The sequence below is a fragment of the Micromys minutus genome, assembly GCF_963924665.1.
Source record: "Micromys minutus genome assembly, chromosome: 32".
NCBI classification, from domain to species: Eukaryota; Metazoa; Chordata; class Mammalia; order Rodentia; family Muridae; genus Micromys; species Micromys minutus.
Window position 1 is genome coordinate 20,973,522 of NC_137967.1, and position 22,446 is coordinate 20,995,967.

A 22,446-nucleotide genomic window follows, 5' to 3' on the forward strand; every position below is an offset into this window, starting at 1 on the left:
GAGAGAAATTGATCAGATGGTCATGGATCCCAAGTGACCCTAATGATGCCTAGTTACGAGGGAGGCCCAGGCCCTGACTCGCTAATCCTCACCAAGGAGGGTGGGTTTCTTTTTACCTCCTCCAATACCTTGAGGTCATCCTGGTTACCCCGTTGACCTACCAAACATGTATACCCCTCTGTGCCCCCACTAAACCCCCACTTTTAACTAACCAAGTCATCTTTATGTGCATTCAGTATATGCATTCACCTTTGGGCACACGAGGGAAGCCTCCTGGCTTGGCTTTCAGAGCCCCGGATGTAGAAGCAGGTGCGTCATCAGCGTGGGTCCCCCGAGGAACCGACACGACCCTTCTAGAATCAGGCCCTTTCTTCGGAATCGCGGTCTTGTTCCTGGCGGCTCCAGATTCAACCAGGACGTAGGAGAGAGCACCCAAACCCATCCTCTTCTTCTTCCTCACGGGGGCAGGGACCCTGTTTGAGGCCCAGGTCATGGCTTTCTTCTTTGTGGGGTTCTCGGGTCCACCATCTTGGTCTGAATCCTCTAGATTCGCGGGGCTGTCAGCTGTGGGCAGCGCACTCCGAGGAAGATCGCTGGGGTTCCTCCAGACTCTTTTCTTCTTCCAAACTGTCTCCTCCGGCTTCACAAAGGGGTTCTTGTTGCTCTTGACAGACTCTGGGATGTCTGAGCTTTGGGCAGCCGCAGCATCACCAGCTTCCAAATTCGCCTTGCTGTGTCGGCTGTTGCAATTGCTGCCTTGGGGTTTTCTCCAGCATATTGGTTCTTGCTTAGGATGCTTTCTCTGCTTCCTTCTCCTGGAGCGAATCTTACCTCCAGCCCTGCGAACTAGAGATTTTGTTGGGTCTCCATGATCCTCTGTGTTCTTCCAATAATTTCGGTCCTCCATCTTGAAAGCTGAGCCGACTTCTATGCCCAGCCCGGGTTCCTTCTTTACTGCCCTCCGCGCTGTAGAAGCCCAAGCCGACATCAACTCGGCCTCAGCAGCCTCCTCAGCCCTCGCTTCTTCCTCCCGATTACGGATTGCAGCGTCCATGTAGAAGATGACCTGTACCACCATGCCCAGGAGCATCCCCAAGGTTTCTGCCCAGTTCGGGGGAGGCTGGTTTGAATTCGGGAGTGGTGGGTTGGGGTTAAGCCGCAAGAGGCGCACCACATCCTCCCAAGTGCGTTCTTCGGCATCCAGGAATTCGTTCAGATTTTTTAAAAACTCGCCGTCCTGGGTGGGGTCCCTGCAAACCACTCTCCAGACACCGCCCCTCCCCGGGAACTCCCGGGGTACAGAGCTCAGATTCACACCCTCGCTAACCTCAACTAGAGCAGCCTTCGCGTTCTCTTGCCTCAAAAAGATTTTGTTGAGGACACGGTAAGTGCCCAGCGGCAAGAGGACCCCATTCAAGGTCTCTTCAATTTCTGCGTGGCTACAGTGCTCAGGAATGCCAGTAACCAACAGGGACCTGTGGATGTCCATCCCCATGCCCCTGCACCAATCCTCCAGCAGGTTCATGGCTACGGGCTCCGACATGTTCCTGCTTTTCCCAGGCGTGGAACAGAGAGTCTATGAAGGAGCGGGTGGAGGTGAGGCGATCCCGAAATGTGAATCCTGCAAAGGGGAAGAAGACAGTGAGGTCAGATTCCCTAGAAGACGGACAGGCACAAGACGTCTCGCCCACCCTCCACCCCTCAATCCCAGGATCTTCCTTCCCAGCCTGAGCCCCTGGTGCTCACGTGTCAGAATAGGGTGCAATCAGCCCTGGCCGGTTCCTGGAGCCCGGCACTCCACAGGTTCACATGGATGTTCTGGCCTCCCCCACTTCGGACAGTTCACCCAAGCCAAGGCGCAGCTGCTTTCCCAAGCGCAGGCTCTGGCCCCAAAGAGCCAGGACGCCGTGCCTGTCTATGCTGAGCTCCAACCCCAGCTCGAAGGTCATACAGCCTTGATCCTCCGAGCTGCACCGAGCTAGCTGGCAGGCGTTGAAGATCGCTCATGCGCACTTGCTTTCTGCACAAGGTCCACAGAGCCGTATCTCAGGCAGTCTCCATGGCAACAATCCGCTGGTTGCTAAGCATCATCCTGGCCTGCTGTGGGCTCTGCGCTCAGGCTTAATATGGAAGACAGACAAAAGATGCAACCGCTGTGACTGCTCAGGTGGCCACTGAGCAAAAAGTCCACGTTCTGCATATCCCCAGAGCCATTTCTCCACCACGAGCTACCTTTTTCTCTCCAAATTTATACACACACATATATATCCCACTCTCACCCCTAAGGCAGGGTCCTAATGTGCAGTCCTGACTGGCCTGGAACTTTCTGTGTAGACTAGGTTGGCCTGTAACTCACAGAAACCTACCTGCCTCTACTTCCTGAGTGCTAGAATCAAAGGCTTGTGCCGCCATGTCTGGCAACTCTTATAATTTGTTGATGTTGTTGTTGTTGTTGTTGCTGTTGTGCTAAAATTCAAAGTAATGGGAGCTGGAAAGATAACTCAGCGTTTTAGCACTGGAGACTTCCAGAGTACCCAGGTTTGGTTCCAACACCCGCATGGCAGTTCACAACTATAATTACAGCTCTGGGGGTCCAATGCCCTCTTCTGGCATCTGTGGGCACTGTATATATGCAGTGCACAGATATACATGCCAAATACCCACACATGTAAACTAACTAACTACATCGAGCCCTCTGGGTACTTCAGGGGCAAACGCAAAAATGCTGAAGAAGTAAGAAGGCGACAAGGATGACTTACCTCACACCGTTCTCTAAAGTTGAGGTGGCTTGGATGGAATTTCCTGTAAGTAGGATTATGTCTGAATTTAACCAACCATATCACAAATCATGACAAAGAAGGAAACTTCTGTGGCCCAGAAACTGAGATTTTTCTCCAGTAGACTAAGAATGTTTGGAAGACTGTCATAAAAAAAAAAAAAAAAAGAAAAAAGAAAAGAAACTGGAGGGCTAGGAAGATGGCTCAGCAAATAAAGTACTTGCTGGACAAGCATAAAAGTTCATGAGTTCAAATCCCCAGCACCCACGAAAGAAGTGAAGTGTGGCACTATGAGCCTTTAATCCCAGTGCTAGAGACAGACACAGGAGCAGGAGCCCCCTGAACAGCCAGTCTGCCAGAAACAGCAAGATCCAGACCAGTGAGAGACCCTGCCTCAAAAATTCAAGGTGAGCTAGGCAGTGGTAGCACATGCCTTTAATCCCAGCACTCGGGAGGCAGAGACAGGAGGATCTCTGAGTTTGAGGCCAGCCTGGACTACACAGCAAATTCTAGGTCAGCCTTGGCTACATAGTGAAACTCAGTCTCTAAATAAAGAGGAGAACAATTGGGAGAAGACACCCACATTGACCTCTGGTCACCACAAGCACACAGGGTAAGCCAACCCCGCTCCCAAACACACAAAACCAAAAATGATATATTTGGCTCTCGGTCTTAGCATCATCTTCCTTGAATCTCCCGCACCGCGAGAGCGAAGAAGAGAACGCGCAGGCTGAAGCTCAAAAGAAAGACGAGGCAGAGGTCCAAGTGGCTTGTGCACCCACGAAGCCCGCAGGAGCAGAGGGATGCTGAGGGCCGGGACACCGGGACAAGTTGTTGGACTCTGCTGCTGTTGGTAATAAATCTCTGTAGACCTGGAACGTGACCTCGCCGAGATCACCCAGGAAAAGGAACGCCTTTCTTACCACCAAAACAGTCCCTCTGGCCCTCCGCCCTGGACCTTTGGCGTTCTGGACTAGTTCTGTTCTCTCTGGTGGCCCAAGTGTAACTCGTGTACAATAAATTCTCTTGCTGTCAGCTGAAAAAAAAAGATGATATATTTGAATTATGCTGTTTCAGTGAAATGTGGGGTTAGAGAAAGTCACATCTCTAAACCTCTGTATTTCAAAGTAGTTTCACTTCTTAGTATGTGTGCATGCCATGTGTGTAAAAGTGTGTCTGATCTACAGAGGGAGTTTCAGAACAGTTAGGGATACACAGAAAAACCCTCTCAAAAAAATCAAAATAAATAAATTTGAAAATGAGATTTAAAGTATTTTAAATATGTGAAAATGGACTAATATTATGTATACACAGAGACTTATGATGAAATCCAAAATACATAATTAATAATTACATTTAAGAGAGAAAAAATTAAAATCTGTTTATGGTCAGGTGTGATGGCTCACACTTTTAATCCCAGCACTTAGGAAGCAGAGGCAGGGGGATCTCTTTGAGTTCCAGGCCAGTCAATGCTGTATAGTGAGACTTTTCCTGGGGTTATCAAACTGGAGTTATAGCTCAATGGTTATAGCTCACTGGCTGCTCTGGAATAGGACCCATGGTCTGTCTCCATGGTGATTCACACGCATCTGTGAGTCTAACTCCAAAAAATCTGACTTGCTCTTCTGGTCACTATGGTTACCAGGTATATACAGGACGCACATGCAGGTAAAAAAAAAAAAAAAAAAAGCACATTAAATAAAGATAAAAATGGCGAGTGTAAATAAATTAAGATGTGTTTATAAAGCCAGGCATCATAGTGCATGCCTGTTTTCTCAGCATGAGGGTCCCAGAAGCCAAGGCTTGCTAGATCTGCAGATCAAGTACCAGGCCACGCATGGCTGTATAACACGACTGTCTTAAAAGAGTTAGTTAGAAGTCAGTGTGGTGGTGTACACCTGTAACCCTGACAGGTGGGTTAATAGTATCCAGGTTGTCCTTGGATACATTTCAAATTTGAGGCCTATGCTTGGAAAACTATCTCAATAAAAATAATAAATATTTTTCATGTAGAAAAAGAATATATAAATACAAGGAGAAAATTTATATGTGTGTGTTTATGTCTTATACACTTGTACTTAGTGGAATCAGTTACTTGCCAGAACTCACGTTAAGAACCTACACTGATTGCCAGAGGATTTAAAAATAGTTCTGAAGCACCCCTAATAGGACGGGTTTCCATGACGATACATCGCCCTCTGGTTTCTATGACAACACTGCAGAGCGGTTTCCAAGACAACACATCTCTGCAACCCCAGCGTTTGCATCATTCTCTGCTTTGTGTTTAGGGTTATTTTTCCATATTCTTCCTCTCTGTTTAGCCTTTGGGTTTGGGTTTGTTTGATCTCAGGCCGGCCTCGTATTCCCTACTTAGCCAACGATCGCCTTGAGCTCCTGCTTCTCCTGACTCGGCCTCCCCAGTGCTATTGCAGGAGTGAGTCAGCACGCCCAGCTCCGTTTCTCTGGTGAGACAAGTTCCAACTGTGTGGAACAGGCTGGCTCTAAATTCAAGGTCCTCCGGCACCAGCACTTGGAGAGCTGGGATGGCGAGCACGTGCCGCCATCTCTGCTAGGCTTAGGGTTTCTCTTTTACCCTGCTGGGTTTTTGTTGTTGTTGAAAACTCATCAAACTTCCAGGAACACCAACTCCGGAGAAGGTTTAGCAGTGCCTTCGTTTGCTTCCTACGACTGTGATAAACATCATGACCAAAAAAGCAACTTGTGGAGAAAGGGGTTTATTTCAGCTTGCAGCTCTAAGCCCTCAGTGAGGAAAGTCAAGCCTGGAACCTAGAGCAAGGACTCCTCTGTTTACTGGCTTGCTCAGTTTGCTTTCTTATACACTCCACAGCTACCTGACCAGAGATGGCACCGCCCACAGTGGGCTAAGCCCTCCCACATCAATCAAGAAAATGTCCCACAGGCTTGCCTACAGGCTAATCTGATAGGGGCATTTTCTCAAGTTAGGTTTAAGCTTCTCAGATGACATCAGCTTGTTTCAAGTCAGCAAAGGCAAATATTAATCTTAAGTAGCCAAAATAGGAGTGTATGGGCTCCTCCTAGATTCCCTTTCCCAGGTACGAGCTAACGCACCCACCTCGGAGACTGAGGTTGACCGTCTTTGTCAGTGTTCCTCTTGCGCTCAAATCTCTTCCGTTCAACTCGATTCCTCCCAAACCCAGTGTCCTCGGCTGCTTTCTGCAGCTGCAATAAAACACTCTGACCGCGAGCAATTTAGGGAGGAAAGGGTTTACTTCATCTTTTACACATGGGGGTCAGCACGGATACAAGCAAGAAACCAGAGGCAAGGACCGTGGAAGAACCCGGCTTTCACGCTTGCTCTCTGGAACTCTGCAGTCCTGAGTAGACCAGGCTGGCCATGAGCTCAACAGAAGTCCGCCTGCCTCAGCCTGGGGCTGGGATTAAAGACATGCATGCCACCTGTTAGCCAATGGCATTGCCCACAATGGTCTAGGCCTGCCCACAATGCCCTTACAGACACTCCCTCAGGCCAGTCAGATCTAGGCAACACCTCAATTGAGATTCTCTTTTCCCAAGTGTCGCTAGTTTGTGTCAAATTAAAAATGGAGATTAAGAAGCACACCTGGTGTCCTGGGTTTAATCCCAGGACTACCACCCAAGTTCCATGGCATAGGGACTCCCAAGCTCACAAACACAAAAAAGTAGGGGGTCGGTAAGATAGCTCAGTGGTTAGAGCACTGACTGCTCTTCCAGAGGTCCCGAGTTCAATTCCCAGCAACCACATGGTGGCTCACAACCATCTGCAATTCCAGTTCTAGGGGAACCAATGCACTCTTGTGCCTCCCCAAGGCATTGCATATATGTGGTGTGCATACACACGTGCAGATAATACACCCATACACATAAACTAAAGTATTTTTAGTTACCCTGAGACTGGAGAGAGAATCCAGCAGTTAAGGGCAAGCACTGCTCTTGCAGAGGACCTGAGTTTGATTTCCAGAAACCACATCAGGTAGATCACAAAACTTCTAGGGGAGCCAATGGCCTCTGCCTCCACGGGCACCTGCCCTCACCAATACATATAAATAAATAATAACTAAATAAAACAAATCTTTTAAGTTATTTGAGTTGATGGCTTGAGTTTCATAACAGATAAAGTTTCCTGACATTGGAACACAATTTCCAAAATGACCATAGCATACTTATTGTGTTTTTAAATTTTTATTGTTATTGTGTGTGTGTGTGTGTGTCTGCATGCACATAATGTATGTCTGTGTAAGGCAAGAGTTCATATATCACAGTGCTTGTGTGAAGGTCATAGAACAACTTTGGGTTTGGGGTGGAGGTTGTGTATTCATTCATTCACTTATTATATATGAGTACACCATAGCTGTCCTCAGACACACCAGAAGAGGGCATCAGATCTCATTACAGATGGTTGTGAGCCACCATATGGTTGCTGGGATTTGAACTCAGGACCTCAGGAAGAGCAGTCAGTGCTCTAACCACTGAGCCATCTCTCCAGCCCCCAGAAAACAATCATAACGAGACCTGTTTTCCTCTGGCACATTGGGAGCCAGGGATCCAACTCAGGTCATGAGCCACACAGCAAGCACTTTTATCTCCTGAGCCATCTCACCAGCCTGGTCCTCGGATTTTGTGCTGTTCAGGATTAACATCCTTGGCACAATGGTTCCAAAGTCAATATATTATAAATTTACTTTAAAACTGCTGATGATTCTTTATATCCTGCAAATGAAATATTCAACCAAGATTTAATTCTTCAAGTTAAGATGAGAGAGCAATCATCCCATTAGCACACACCTTTGCCTTTTATTTAATAATAAAAATATTAGGTACGTATCAAGGAACTTTTAAAATACATGACATTATTCATTAACAGAAAATGTTTGGTCTGTATGCATATTTTATTCTTCCTTATATTGGGGGTCACATAAAAATTTCTTAGGGAGAAATGTGGTTAGTAGAAAAAGTTTAAGACTGAAGACTCATTCTTAAGCTGGCCAGTGTTTGCACAAGCCTTTATTTAATCCCAACACTCAGCAGAGGCAGGTGGATCAGTTTGAGGCCAGCCTGGTCTACAGTGTGAGTTACAGGACAGCCAGGGCTACACGAAGAATTTCTGTCTCAAAGAAAGAAGAAAGAAAGAAAGAAAGAAAGAAAGAAAGAAAGAAAGAAAGAAAGAAAGAAAGAAAGAAAGAAAGAAGAAAGAAAGAAAGAAAAAGAAAGAAAGAAAGAAAGAAGAAAGAAAGAAAGAAAGAAAAAGAAAGGGAAGAGAAGGGAAGGGAGAGGAAAGGAAAGGGAAGGAGGGAGGGAAAAGGAGAGGAGGGAGGGGCGAGCAGAGAAGAGAAAAGCCCAATGCTTCAGCGACATCACCTTGGTAACCTTATCCCGGTCATTCTGCTTTTCTCATGCTTTTAGGATTACGTGTAATGTGGGGTGAGCTCCAGTTACAGCCCCAGCTGCAGGCGGAACTGCCTCGGGACTAATCGGACTAATGGCAGCAGCTGGCTTGCTCGGAAGCAGCGCTCCAGCTGAGGCTGTAGCCACACAAGCAGGAGCCCTGGCCATTTTTCTTCCTTAAGTCATCTTTCTTAGGGGAAAAAAAAGAAAAATAGCCAAAGAAGAAGATCAGCCAGGGTCTTCGTTAGGGTCGCTGTTCTGCTCCGGTTACATTTCCGGCTCCCCATCCTAGGAAGTCGGGATAGGAACTCAAACATGGCCGGAGCTGAGCACGGAGGAGGGAGGAGCGCGTGCTGCTTACCAGCTTGCTCACCTTCGCTTTCTCACAGAACACAGGACGGGGGATGGCACAACCCACAGTGGGCTCGCCCTCCCCGTCAATCACGGAGAAAATGCCATACAGCCTTGTCTACAGCCCAGTCTTAGAGTCATTTTCTCCATCCAGGCTCCCACCTCTCAGACGGCTCAAGCTTGTGTCTAGTTGACCTAAGGCTAGACCGCCCAGCCCACCACCAGCATTGCCTACACATCATTTAATAATTTAAAAATACTTCCGCCCACTGTGCTGAGAAAATAATAGTCTGGCAATAAGTATAAGCCTCTATCGAAACCAAAGGAAACAAAATCACTACTCGGGGGCTGGAGAGATGGCTCAGTGGTTAGAGCACTGACTGCTCCTCCAGAGGTCCTGAGTTCAAATCCCAGCAACCACATGGTGGCTCACAACCATCTGTAATGGGATTTGATGCCCTCTTCTGGTGTGTCTGAGGACAGCAATGGTGTACTCAGATACATAAAACAAATAAATAAATCTTTAAAAATTCTTGGTCAGAGATACATAAAGAAAGAAAGGACCCCCTGAGTCCAATGTCACCTGTGTGCTCATGGTTTTGAGACACCACTGGGCAACCTGGCAGTGTCACATTAGCAAAGGATAACATTAGTGACTCTCCCGCAGTCCACCATCCACTTCCTGGAGCCCTCTCCCTACATTTCGTTATTATTTATTATTGTGTATGTACTCACATGCAGGACCACGTGGCTGGAGGTCAGAGGACAATTTGGGGTCTGCCATCTTGGTCCTGGAAACGGGACTCATGTCATCAGTGCTGATGGCCAGTGTCCCTGCTCGATGAACCATCGCACTGGCCCCAGAATTCATCTTTAGAAAGATGTAATGATGTCATTGTCACCAAACATCCATTCACACCCCTCCATGGTGACATCTCCATATCCACGGTGAAGTAGCCTTGGTTTCTAACCCAACTGGGGCAAATTCCTCTTTGTGCATTAACTAACCCATGACTTTCCAAGTTAGTGTGTGTGTGTGTATGTGTGTGTTCATGTGCTGACGTGTGTGAGTGTGTACAGGTGTTTGTACATGCCTGTGCATGTGGAAGCCTGGACTTGGCCCTGCATGACTGTCTTGAGGCCAGAAGATGGTGTCTGATCTTCCTGGAACAGGAGTTAGACATCTGAGAGTCGCCTGCTGTGAGAACTGGGCATCAAGCATGTGTCCTCTGGAAGAGCAGCCAGTGTTCTGACCCAGCCATTCAGTATGACAATGCCCTTCGAGTCAAAGCACCAGGATTGCAGGGTCGCCATGCCAGGCTTTTCCACGGGTGCCAGACACAGCTCAGATCCTCATATTTATGCCACAAGCACTTCAGCGTTTGCCATCTTCCCGTCCCTTAAAATTGTTTTCAAGTGACCACAACTTTAGGGTCACCTTCATGGTTTACAGCAGCCAAGTACACGCTAAAACCATATCTTAGAATGTTCCGCCGATAAACACCTGAGACCCAACAGTGTAAAAACCCACTCTTAAGAGATTTGTGAGCCAAATGCACAAAACACAGACAGGTTTCTCTCATTTGTGAGGGGCTGGGGGTGTGGCTCAGTGGTAGAGCCCCTGCCTAGAATCCCCCAGTGAGGGGCTGGGGGCGTGGCTCAGTGGTAGAGCACTTACTTAGCAGGTATAAAGTTCTGTATTGTATCTGCAGCAGACTTCTGGTCTCCACGGCATCACACGCATGCACAAAAGTGCATAGACCGCATAGCTCACAGCCCTGTATCACACTAACCAGGAGCTCATAAGTTCGGCCAGACTGGCTAGCCAGGACCACTCCCGACTCTAGGTCCCCCGTGCTGGGCGTACAAGCACGTGTCAGCCACACCCCACTTCTCCTCTGGATGCTGGGAATCCAAACTCAGGACCCCAGGCTTGTATAGACAGCACTTTACCAAACGAGCTTTCTCCCAAGCCCTGTAGATGTAGATGAGGCAGACCTTGAACTCACGACTCTCCTCTCTCCACCTCTTCAACATCAGGTTACTCCACTACCAAAATGGGGTTAGGGTTTTATGGGAAGGCTGCCTTTCGGAGGCAGAGATAGGTCCTACTGATCCTCGCACCCCCCCCCCCCCGCGTTTCTAGCAGTGGTACCTCTGAGGATTGGTTTGATTGGTTTGTCACCATGGCAACGGGTTCATTCCCCCAAACTGCTATACCTTCCCCATCACCGATGGACTGAAATTTCTCTGAACCTATAAGCCAATATAAAGCATTTCTCCCACAAACTGTTCCCTGGTTTTGTCACCGCAATACGGAATAGACTAGTAGTGAGACGTGTTCAAAGCTTTGTCACCCAAGAAGGCGCAGGTGGTTCCTGCAGGCCCAGTCCCAAACTGTTTCTGACCGGTGCCTCTGCACTTTTAGTTCTGAAGGAAACAGGCATCCAGGGAGAAAACCCCAGGAGCCAGACTCCACTTCAGCCTCGATTTGGACCAACTTAGTTGCTCCCCGGTGTCACCAAAGATAAAAATGTTAGAACACACAGAGAGAGAGCTGTTGCCACAAAACGCAGAGACTTCCTGCGTTCGTCACTTCCTTCTTGCTTTCGGAGGGGCTACCTCATCAAAGCATATTCCTTTCCTGAACAAGGAGTCAGCGCAGAGCAGAGCCTTCTGCCCACAGGAAGCTCCTTTAGTGTCCAATGCAGCCCAGTATTTGTATAGCTCCTGGAGGACTTAGCCAAGCATGCGGGGTGCACGCCCTTAATCCCGGACTCCGAGATAGACACCGGGGGATCTCTGTGAGTTTGAGGCTAGACTGAGCTGTACGGCCAGAGCTACAGAAAGAGTCTATTTCAGAAAGAATAAAATCCTGCTTCTTCCTCGGCACTGCCTGCGAGGAGGCTGTCATCTGTATGGCGGCGGCATCATGGCTGCCCTCCGGCCTCCGCTGAAGCCCAAGATCGTCCAAAAAAAAGGGGGACCAAGAAGTTCCTCAGGCACCAATCGGACCGATACGTGAAAATTAAGCGATACTGGCAGAAACCCAGAGGCATCCACAACAGGGAGTGGAGAAGATTCAAGGGCCAGATGATCCTGAACCCCAACATTGGTTACGGATGAAAAAAAAAAACAAAACAAAACCAACAACAAAATAAAAACAATCACTCGCTGCCTAGCGGCTTCTGGAAGTTTCTGGTCCACAATGTCAAGGAGCTAGAAGTGCTGCTAATGTGTAGCAAATCTTACTGTGCTGAGATCGCTCACGATGTCCTCTAAGAACCAAAAGCCACCGCAGAAACAGCCGCACAGCTGGCCGTCAGAGTCACCAATCCCAGCGCCAGGCTCCGCAGCGAAGAAAATGAATACATGGCTTTACGTGCGTCGCCGGGGTTTAAATAAAACCACAAAAATTGCAATATAAATAAATAAAACTTAAAACGAAATGGGCTCCGTGGGTAGTTGTGTAACCCGGAGCCAAGCAGCAGATTCCAAAGTATGGCGAGACTTGGACCCCAGGGTAACTGTTCTTAGACTGGCCTTGCCTTTTAGTCCCTGGGTAGGTTTAGTTTGCCCGTCCCTGAAATGGCTCGACAGAGGCAGGGTGGGCCCAAGAATGTGCATTTCTCACAAATTCCAGGAGCCAGTGAGGCAGCCAGGCTTCGGTGCCAGTTGCATCTGTGGTAAGCGTGTGGTTGAGCCCGTGATCTCTGGGCACCCTCTCGTGGTACAATGGGGCCTCTGCAGCTCCTGTGAAGTACTTCTGCTTGGGCTAGAAGTACCCCGTGAAAGGGGAGGAGCCTGCACTAAGGATCCGGGTCCTCTGTGGGTGCCAGACAGGTGTGTGTGTGTGTGTGTGTGTGTGTGTGTGTGTTTGGACATGCACTTGTTATGACTCACACATGTAGATCAGAGGTCGCTGTGAGAGTCAGTTCCCTTCCTCCACCACATGAGCTGGAATAGAACTCAGGACGTCATAGTGCACCAAACTCCTCCATGCCCATCTAGAGCTGGATCTTGCTTGGTTTTGGTACAGGGTCTCTTGTAGCCCAGGCTGACCTGGAATTTCCTATGTAGACCAGGCTAGCCTTGAACCAATCCTCCAGCCTTCACTTTCTGAGTGAAGATGTGCGCTACCACATACATGATGCTAAACAGTGCCTCGGTGACACTGTTTCCCCGGGGTCCAGCTCTGATCCTTGCACGGGAGGGGCTGGCAATTACACGCTGTCGGTCTCTGGTCAGTCTCTGGCCTTGCCGTGTAACTTCCCTCAGGCCTCTGCTGCCTCAGTTGTCCTCAGGCTTCTGCCTTGGGAGCCTTTTACAGCCAGAAGTTCAGGATATCTAACACGCAGATCGTGTCCTTATCTAGAGAATTCGTCACCTGTGGCCCCTTCCAGGACCGCTCCTGACCGGTCCAGAAGGAATCCGCATTGCGCAGCCTTGCTGTAGTTACCTTTTCTGCCGCCAGAGGGCAGCCTGCACCGCCCACCTCCGCCATTCAGGGCTCCCCGCAGGTTTGCTCCTCCAGCAAAGGCTGCGAGTATGAAACCCATCTCCTTGCCTCCTCCCCATCCGGCCCCTGCGGACCTTAGGGCCTCCACTCCACAGCTCCTTCTGCTCTTTTTTATTTATTTTTGACCCTCAGCTACCTCCGTCCAGAGACCATATGGCTCTGGAATGTTCCTCGTCAATGCATCTGGTGTCCAGTTTACCCAACCCAACAACAAAGTCAGCCAATCGGTAGGACGCTGCTTGCCGCTACGCACCGGGAGCACAGAATATACCCCACGCTCGCTACTTGGATCTTCCTCTGAGAGGCTCTGCTTTCCCTCTACCCATTCATCCCCTTTTTGGGGTAGGGCACGTATGACTCCCAAAACCCTAACTCCAAAGTTCTTTGCCAAGGCTGTTGAGTTTGAATGGGATGAATACTGGGGTTGGAGAAGGTGGCTGGTCCGTCCTGAAGGCTACAGCAAAAAACAAGAAAAAAAACAAAAAAACAAAAACAAAAACAAACAAACAAACAAAAAAAAAACAGCCACATCGACGCGCCAACGCCTCCGGATGGTCTTCAGTAAAATTATCTCTGAGTTTGGGGTCTCCAGACTCCAGTGACCTGGGTTCCAGAGTATAGGCTTTTCAGAAGTGCCTCCCCCAACCCAGGAAGAGAGCCCTTGTTTCATCTTTGAGCGGTGTACCCATCCCCTTCCGGGATCGGTATCGCCCTTGTGGTGGTTGACACACAAACCTGCCAAGGAGCAGTCAGGGCTCTGATTTTGGGAAGTATCATTAGGGGGCCTTCGTTGGGAATGTGACATCTGAAGAATCCCGAGAAAGGACATCCCAGGCAACAGAAGCAGCTTGTGCAAAGGCCCTGGGGTAGGAGAATGCAGTGCTTCCTAGGACCTGGGGAACTGAAGACACAGAGGAGTTATGGGAAATGAGGCAGAGGTTGGATCTCATGAGTGGACCTCAGTGACAGAGAAAATGTTCAGTGGCCATGGAGATGTCCTGTGCCTACAGTGAGCAATGTGGTCACCACTGGCCATGTGAAGGACCTGAGTATGTGCAGATGGGACTTCAAAGACAAAGGCAATGTTTAGCTCTATTTCATTTCTGTTCTGTGCAAACTGAATATACCCCGGTGTGGCCAGTGGTGACACTATTAGACCAGGAGGGTCCGGATCACTGTAGGATGTTTGGCTTTGCAGTTGTGTTGACATAGTTACCTCTTCCAGGGTATGGAGAGAGAAGTGACACTACCGGCTGTCAGGTGTGGCTGCTAAGACAACCCCCTGGACCGACACGTTGGCATTCCTGACAGTGCGACCCTGACCGGGCTCAAAGCCAGAGCCCGGGTGCAGGATTTGGCTCTGGGGTGAGGCTCAGGGTCTAGGGGCTGTAGGTCTCAATAAAAGTGGCCATGCCCAGGGTTGAACTGGAGTGTGGAAGGGCAACAGAGACTCCACATAGGGACAAGTGTCAGCCATGACAGCAAGGCGGGCCCCTCAACCTGGCACACTCTCACGCCACTGTCCAGACCACAGAGGAAAATCAACAACTAAGATGCTTCATTGCTTCATTTGAGGACCCCGGGTTCACACGGCACACAAGGACAGGTACCTATAACTATGCAAGGGGAAGTGACATGTGGGGCCCTCCCCAGCCACCAGACCCCAAGTCCATCAGCCTGCATGAAGTGGGGTTTCCTCTCCAGCCAGCAGGCCCCTCTGGCCTGCCTCTCCATCTTTCCCCTCTTCACCACTGGTCCTGGGAAGCAAGGAGAGAGGCTGCCTCTGAGTAAAGAGGTACCCACGCCCCTTGCAGTTTCCGTATGTCCCCACGGAGGAGCTGGACAGCTCAGTCTGGGTGTGAGGCTGGTCAGAACTTCTGTTACATCCTAGAGGGTCCAGGTACCACGAACTGGTCACTTCCTGGGGATAGAAAGTTGCACACACACACACACACACACACACACACACACACACACACACACGGGAACAAGAGGGTGCAAAGTGCTGTGCAGGACAAAGCATTATCTACACATCAAAACACGGAACACCTCAGGAAAACACAACCCAAGCGGCTGTTCTCAGGGACAGCTGAGGACTAGAGTGTGGCCAGCATCGGCCAGGTTTCACTGGGGGACCAGTGATGCTGGGGTGGGGCGCAGCAACTGCTTCCTACTATGGGGGCAATTGATCCTTTAAGGGGATCTGGGGTACTTACTGCACACAGTTGGGGGGGTGAACAAGGGACTCCATTGTCATATTAAGTCAAGAGTTACAAGGGCAAGCAGCTGAGGGGTGGCCAGTGACAGCTGGGGAACCGCAGTAGGAGGGGCAGGGCTTGCCCAGAAAGCCAGAAATCTGCACTTCACGTAAGTTTTCCAAATCGGAACATACCGGCAGGGCATTACCCGCTCAATCTGTGGACAAGGGCTGCTGGGAGAGGCTTAGCTTCCCCTCTTTCCCACCTGCAAAGCCTCAGGAGGGTGGGCTGACCCAAACACCTTCTCTTCCTTCCCTCCTTTCCCCCTCCTCTCCAGCCCCGTCGCCAGCATTTTCCCTCTATCCCCCACTTTTATTCCCCCTCCAGCTCCCAGCCCCCTCAGACTTTCATTATGGAATACCTTCCCCTCAAAATACACACACACACACACACACACACACACACACACACATATACACGGCCCCTACACTCTGGTCCTAACTCCTAGTCAGGACCAGAGGGGCCTCACAGTAGATCCCAACTGTACGACCAGGATGGGCAGGCAGGAGTGCCAGGCACACACACACACACACACACACACTCACGCGGGCACAGGGGGGTGGGGCTCCAGAGGTAGAGCAGAGCCCTTCCGCGTCTTCAGGCCCATTTCTCCTCCGCACCCTCCGGCCACTGCAGTGCCTTGTCGCTTTTCCTTCTTTCTAGGCTGCAGCCTTAATGATCGCTCACGCCATCTGTTCACGGAACTGAGGGAAGGCTGGGCACCGGCCATAGCCAGCCCGGGAAGCGGCAGAGCACAAAGCAATCGCGCGCGGTTAAGCGAGAGGGGAGCTGCAGGGAGGAGAGAGAATAGGAGAAAATGGGGGGGGGGGTCGACACACAAGAGACAGGGCTCGTAGTGACATCTGCGGCACTAACGGCATTTGGGAGCCCGCCTTGGGCCCCTGCGTGCTTTCTTTCCACGGGTAGACTTGGAAACAGCAGCTGGCTGTCCCTTGGCCTCGCCAGCCCTGGCACGGGCCCCGGCGCCTGCGGATCCCTTCTTCTTCTTCTTCTTGTTCCCCGCATGGTCCTCGGTTGAAGCCCCGCTCCCCGCTTTCTTCTCTGGGGTGACACCCCGGCCCCGGCCGCGGCCACCCCTGCGGGTTTTGCGTGCCCGGGACGCGGTGGAGACTGCGGTGGCGCCGGGTGGTGCCAAGCCTTTGGAGCCGGTGCGCGCTCTCTTGGCGCGCGGCTTCTTGGACACGCTGTCGCCAGGTTCTGACTCTTCGCTGTCAGAGTTCTCGGAGCCTCCCTCTGACTCCGTGTCTGAATCCTCCTCCGATTCCTCGTTGGATTCTAGATTCTCCTGGGAGGCCAGGAAAGCCAGGACGTCGGACAAACCACCTTGGCTGTGATCGCACTTCCGGCCACCACTTCCACTACCGCCCCACCTGCTGGCTTCTTCCTCTCTCACGGCTTCCACCATATCTTGCGCAGCCAAGAGTGCCACCAGCTCCAAGAGGCCCCCCTGGTGGCCCTCAGCGGTCCAGCCTCTGAGGAGACCTAGGCCAGACTTCTTTCCTTTGGGGCAGTTCTCCGCTTCAGCCAACGTAGAGATACATTCCAGAAGATTCCCATCTTCCTCTGCCTTCCTTAGGACCATGGCGTCCACCTGGCGGCCTGCCTCCTCGACCTTCACCCTGGGCCCAGCGGTGTCCTTGGCCATGACGGACAGGACTTGAGGGAGGACATCTTTTTTGTCTTTTTTATCACCCCAGCCTAGGGTCTCAATCACAGAAGCGATTTTTAGCATTTCTTCTCTGGCCGAGGGATCGGCGGGATCTGTATAAGCCACTATAGCCACAAACTCGGGGCTATCCATCACTTCCTTCCCCGGCTCTCCATTTTCCAGAGACTCGCTGTCGGAATCATCATCGTCGTCGTCATCTTCGTCGTCATCTTCTTCTTCTTCATCATCTTCGTCGTCGTCATCATCTTCGTCGTCGTCATCATCATCCTCCACCTCGGTATCTACCTCCACTGCTGGGGTGTCTCTCACAGCCAGCAGCGCAACCAGATCAGGGACCCCGCTCTTTTCGTCTTTGATGTTTAAGCAGATAGACTCAGTCCCCGGGAGGTCTTTCTCTATCTCTTCCTTCTTAGCTTTGTCTGTGACAGTGACAAGTGCCAAGAACTCTCGGGGGCCATCTCCTTCGTCCTGGTCACCCCGGAAGGCCCACTTCTTGGTAAGCTCTTTGGCGGCTGCTTGGAGCGTGGCATACAGGGCTCTCTGGTCTTCGTCTACGCTTAGGTCTTCCGCGTAGATCTCTTCTATGACGATGCCCAGGCTGTCATCGGAAGAGTCTTCCGACTCACTCCTGGCTCGGCGCCCTCCCCGGCTCCTCTTCTGGCCCTTCTGGGCCGTGAACTTGTGGCTTCTAGATCTGCGCTTGCCTCCCCGACGTCCCCGACGGCCGCTCCTAGCTGCCCCTTCAGAGGAACCAGCCTTCTTGGCCTCCTTTCCTAATCCCTTGGCCTGGGCCTGAGCCTCCAATACCAGAGGGATGGCAATTTCTCTGAAGTCATCCATGGGCCTTTCATCCAGCAACAGGCGCCTCATCTGCCTGAGGACCCGCGCATCCTGCCCGCGGTCCTTACTCAGGATCTTCCAGTTCCCATTCTCTCCCCTAATGTGGATAGGTATGGCAGAGTGATCGAAGTCGGCCCCAAATTCTACGAGGGCGGCCTGAGCCTTCTCCTTGGTCACAGCTCTCACAGTCCGAAGCCTGTAGTTGCCCAGGGGCTGCAAGTCTGGCCTCAGGGTAGCTTCGATGTCCGCCTGCTGCAGGCGCTCAGGGATGCCCGTGATCAGAAGGGCCCTGTGCACCTCCACTTCCAGCTCCTTACACCAATCTTGCAGAAGGTTCATAGCCATGGCGCTGCCCGGAGGAGGCTAATCTTGGGCGGGAGGGAACCCGAAGAAAGGGGTGGGCTGCGGAACACCGGCTGGGTCAATCCCACTCCGGAAAAGCCACCCGCAGGGTTAGAGTCCAGGCTCTGGGTTCGGGGCTCAGGGCAAGAGCTACCCGCTAGCGAGCGGGATGCAACGATCTTCCCCCGGGGCAATCCGAGGGTCCGCAGGGGGCTTACGTGTCCGTTCTCCCGGCTGGCCCGGGTTGCTCCTCCCTTTGTCCCTTGACAACCTAGGTGATTGGGCACCGGGGTACCGGAGGGTGGCGAGGAACACACCCGGTGGGCGTGGGGGTAGGAGGGAGCAGCGGCTCGCCCGTGCTCCCGCGGAGTCGGCGAAGCGCGGATCCTGGTCTAGACGCTCAGCGGGGCCGCTGCGGAACGGCAGCCTCCGTCTGCGCCTGCGCGGACCCAGTCCCCTCCCCGCCCCCTCCCGCTAGTCCCTGTCTCCATAGTAACACTGCAGGCAGCAGCTGGGGTCTGCCCGGTTCTGGTCGCAGCAGCTGCTCTTAAAGGGCCAGGTGGGAAAGGCAAAGTCACTGTGGACACCGCTGAAGATCAGTCTCTCTTCAAGGGATACAGACAGCCTTTGAAAAAATAGAGGCTTCCACTAGGGTCATTTATTTTGGTTTTGTTTTTTTGAGGCAAGGTCTCCTGTAGACCAGGCTAGCCTTGAACTTGCCATGTAGCCAAGGATGACCTTGAACTTCTGATTCTCCTGCTTCTGCCCTCTTCACAAGTACTGCGATTACAGGCCTGAGTGATGTCTAGCCTGCGTTGTTTTATTAATACGTTTCTGGCGCTGTGCAAGCACTCTACCAACCGAACTACATCCTCATTCCCACGGGGCAGAAAGACCTCTGATTAATAAAGCCCCAAATCAAACTGTCCTTTGGAGGTGTGACTTCACACAGACCTATGTTTTAAGGTATAGTAGTCTTGATTTCAAGCATAGAAGCCCAGGTTAGCTGTCCTTTATGATCTGAGAGGTATTTGGGTGTGCGTGACTCAGTAAGTGGGTATCAGACTCACGGAGAGAAACCGGCTTCCCTCATAGCTTTTCCTATATCCTGTTTTTGAAGCAGGATCTCACTTTGTAGCCCAGGTTAGTCTGGAACTGTGTAGCCCAGGTTAGCCACAAACTCAGCGATGTGCCTCTGCCTCTGCCTGCCTCCTGAGTGCTGGGATTAAAGCTGCAGGTTAGCATGCCTGCAACCTTCTGGGGTTTGGTTTTCGAAACAGAATATCGCTATGTAGTCCAGGCTAGCCTCAAATTCCTGGCAATCCTCCTGCCTTAGAATGCTGGGATCAGAGGTATGAACCACTGTAACCAGGCCTTCCAAATTCTTTATTTTTAATTTTTTATTTATGATTTGTGTGTGTGCAATTGTACGTGCATGTGGGTGGGGCCTGCCTGTGCACGGCATAAGTATGGAGGTCAGAGAACAAGTCTAAGGAGGTCAGCTCTCCCCACTGTCATGTCCATGGTCCGTTGCTTCGAAGGCTCTTGAGCTGCCTGTTTCTCACTCTATGGGGTCGAATAGACTACCTGTTGGATTTATATTCTATCCTTACTGCTTTTCAGGCTACAGCTTTGAGGATCTTCTAGAACCTTCCCTCATCTATTTGCTTCTGTGTGAAATGGTGACAGCCATTGTTCCTTTCTCTAGGGGTTCTCCGGAGACCCCAATCCTTGAGAGAAGCTGGCTTACAGTTGCCTCTCTTTGAGCAATGGCTGTGATGCTGTTTACTGAAGCTTGGCATTACATAAGCATTTGTTAGATGATAAAGGAGCGAACGGAACAAAACCACCTTTGGGTTCCCACCATCCTGGGCTTTGTTATTTGCTTTGTCAGTAGAGGGGGAAAAAAGTTGATGGCACGGTTCCCATGGCAACTGGGCACTGTGCAAACAGTTTACCTGCTCTCAATTTTCCCTGCTCTTTCATCATCTTCTTGATCCTAAAATGGATGTCCCTCAGACAGAACCACCATACTAGCCTCAAATGCAAAATGCCTGTGTGACTCGACATTTTCCAGTAGCTATCATTAATTGATAAAAAGCAGAGGTGAATTTTCAGAAGAGATCTTATCTACCCTCGAAGCTCACTTTATCTCCAGGTTGGCTTGGGTTCCAAAAAAAATTATTATTTTTACATTTCTTTCACTCTATGTGCACGTGTGCATGTGTATGTACCCATGTTTGTGTGTGTGCATCCGTGTGCATGTACATGCATGTGTGAATGTGTGTGTGTGCACATGCGTGTACACATGCATGTTTGTATGTGTATGCATAAGGCTTAATCTGTCTTCAGGCGTGGTAGGAAACACCTTTACCTGTTAAGCAACCTTGCCGTCCCTAGTTTGAGGTTCGTACGTCTGTTTTGAGACATGTTTTCCATCTGTAGCCCAGGCTGTGCTTGAACTTTCGGCAATCCCCCTGTCTCAGCCAGCTATTGCTGGGGTTACATAAAGTGAGCCACAACACCTGGCCGTAGACTGTAGTCATGTGCACTGTCACTACACAAAGCAACGAGTGTCATTGTTCCTTCTATTGTTCATAATGAGCCTCCTGGGAACAGGCAGCCACAGGAATTCGTTCTGGGGAGATCATTAGGATATGTGTGCGTGTGAACGTGGAGGCACTGGGGTGACTGGATCCACAGGACAAGATGAGGAGCCTAAAGCGGGCGCTTTCACATCTGCTCTGAACAGCTGTAGGCAAAGCTCACACGGAAATGAGTCCCATATGATGAACTTACCCATCACCGCTTATGAGAGCAGGGGAGACAGCTCAGCAGGCAAAGGAGTCTGCTGCCACTCCTGGGTAACTTTGTGTTGTTCCAAGCTTCCCTCTAACCCACACATACGTATGGCAGCCACGCGTGAACACTCACATGGAGACACACAACAGCGGTAAATAAAATTTAAACTTTGTTGTTAGAAAAAAAAAAAATGAGCCTTCGAGTTAAGTCATTTGTCAACAAGCCTGAAGACCTGAGTTCTGTCCCCAGACCCACAGAACGGAGGAGGGGACTGGAAATCCTCATCATGGGTTGATGCTGTCACCTCACGCATATACCAGGGTGCACAGGTACCCCAGACAATACAAAACAAGTGATTGAATAAGTACAGATAATAAATTTTTAATAAATAGATAGAGTGTACAACTCATTGCTCACATGGTAATACACATCTGTCAATCTCCGTATGCTGGCTTGAAATCGGGAGGTTTGGAGGACCGATGGCTACTCACAGTCTTTTAAAGATTTCTTTATTTTATGTATGAGCACACGGTCACTGTTTTCAGTCGCACCAGAAGAGGGCATCAGAACCCATTACAGAGGGTTGTGAGCCACCATGTGGTTGCTGGGAATTGAACTCAGGACCTCTGGAAGAGCAGTCGGTGCTCTAACCACTGAGCCATGTCTCCAGCCCACATAAAGTCCTAATAAATTGTTCTGGCTAGGCTAGAATTCTCTTGCCTCTGCCTCCCCAGACCTAGGATCCCAAGTATGCAAAGCCACACCCAGCCTAAGCCTTTGCAATTTCACTTTTTGTTGTTCTGTCTGGGGAATGTAGTTCAGGCTGTCCTTGAACTCCTGACCTAATCTCCTTGCCTTGGCCTACTGGGCATGCTAGGGATACAAACACATACCAGTTTTGCTTTTCTATTTTTCTTGTTTGGGTAGAGAATTAGGGACCCAGGAACTCCCAGAAGGTGGGTCGTGCTACTGAAGAAGCTCAGGCTCTTCCGGGTGCAGAGGCTTCAGAGCATCAGACAAGGACAGTAGAACCTTGCTTTCCTAAGCAAAAGATTACATGGGACCAGCCAGGAGCACCCAGAGCTCCTCAGGTGTGTCTGGATACTTCCCCTGCGATCATAACCTCTCTGGATTTAGGAAGGACCAGTCGCCGGCCAAGCTGCAGCCCCTGAGGTTCCCATGGAAAGGGCTGGAAGAAAGGAGCATATAAAATGTTTTATGAAATTTTTTTCTACAAGCTGTATATTATTATTATCATTATCATTATTATAATATTATTATTATTATATGAGTACACTGTCACCCTCTTCAGACACACCAGAAGAGGGCATCAGATCCCATTACAGATGGTTGTGAGCCACCATGTGGTTGCTGGGATTTGAACTCAGGACCTCTGGGAGATCAGTCAGTACTAACCGCTGAGCCATCTCTCCAGCCCATGAAACTCTTCTAATTCCTGTGTTT

General features: G+C 50.4%; 2 protein-coding genes and 1 pseudogene across 3 annotated transcripts; 1 reads left to right on the forward strand and 2 right to left on the reverse strand.

The window, feature by feature from the left end:
- Nucleotides 1–232: 232 nt before the first annotated feature.
- On the reverse strand, nucleotides 233–1,543 carry PNMA8A (PNMA family member 8A; the record flags this gene model as incomplete). Its single annotated transcript, XM_080908699.1, has 1 exon — nucleotides 233–1,543. The coding sequence occupies one exon, from the start codon at nucleotides 1,541–1,543 to the stop codon at nucleotides 233–235; it is 1,311 nt and encodes a 436-aa protein (XP_080764825.1).
- A 9,920-nt stretch (nucleotides 1,544–11,463) lies between these two features.
- LOC308413651 (large ribosomal subunit protein eL32-like) lies at nucleotides 11,464–11,936 on the forward strand (annotated as a pseudogene). The gene has a single exon. The product of its transcript is annotated as a large ribosomal subunit protein eL32-like (transcript).
- A 4,243-nt stretch (nucleotides 11,937–16,179) lies between these two features.
- PNMA8B (PNMA family member 8B) lies at nucleotides 16,180–18,183 on the reverse strand (the record flags this gene model as incomplete). The annotated part of the gene is made up of 1 exon (XM_080908467.1): nucleotides 16,180–18,183. One exon carries the CDS (start codon nucleotides 18,181–18,183, stop codon nucleotides 16,180–16,182), a length of 2,004 nt encoding a protein of 667 aa, XP_080764593.1.
- Nucleotides 18,184–22,446: the final 4,263 nt, after the last annotated feature.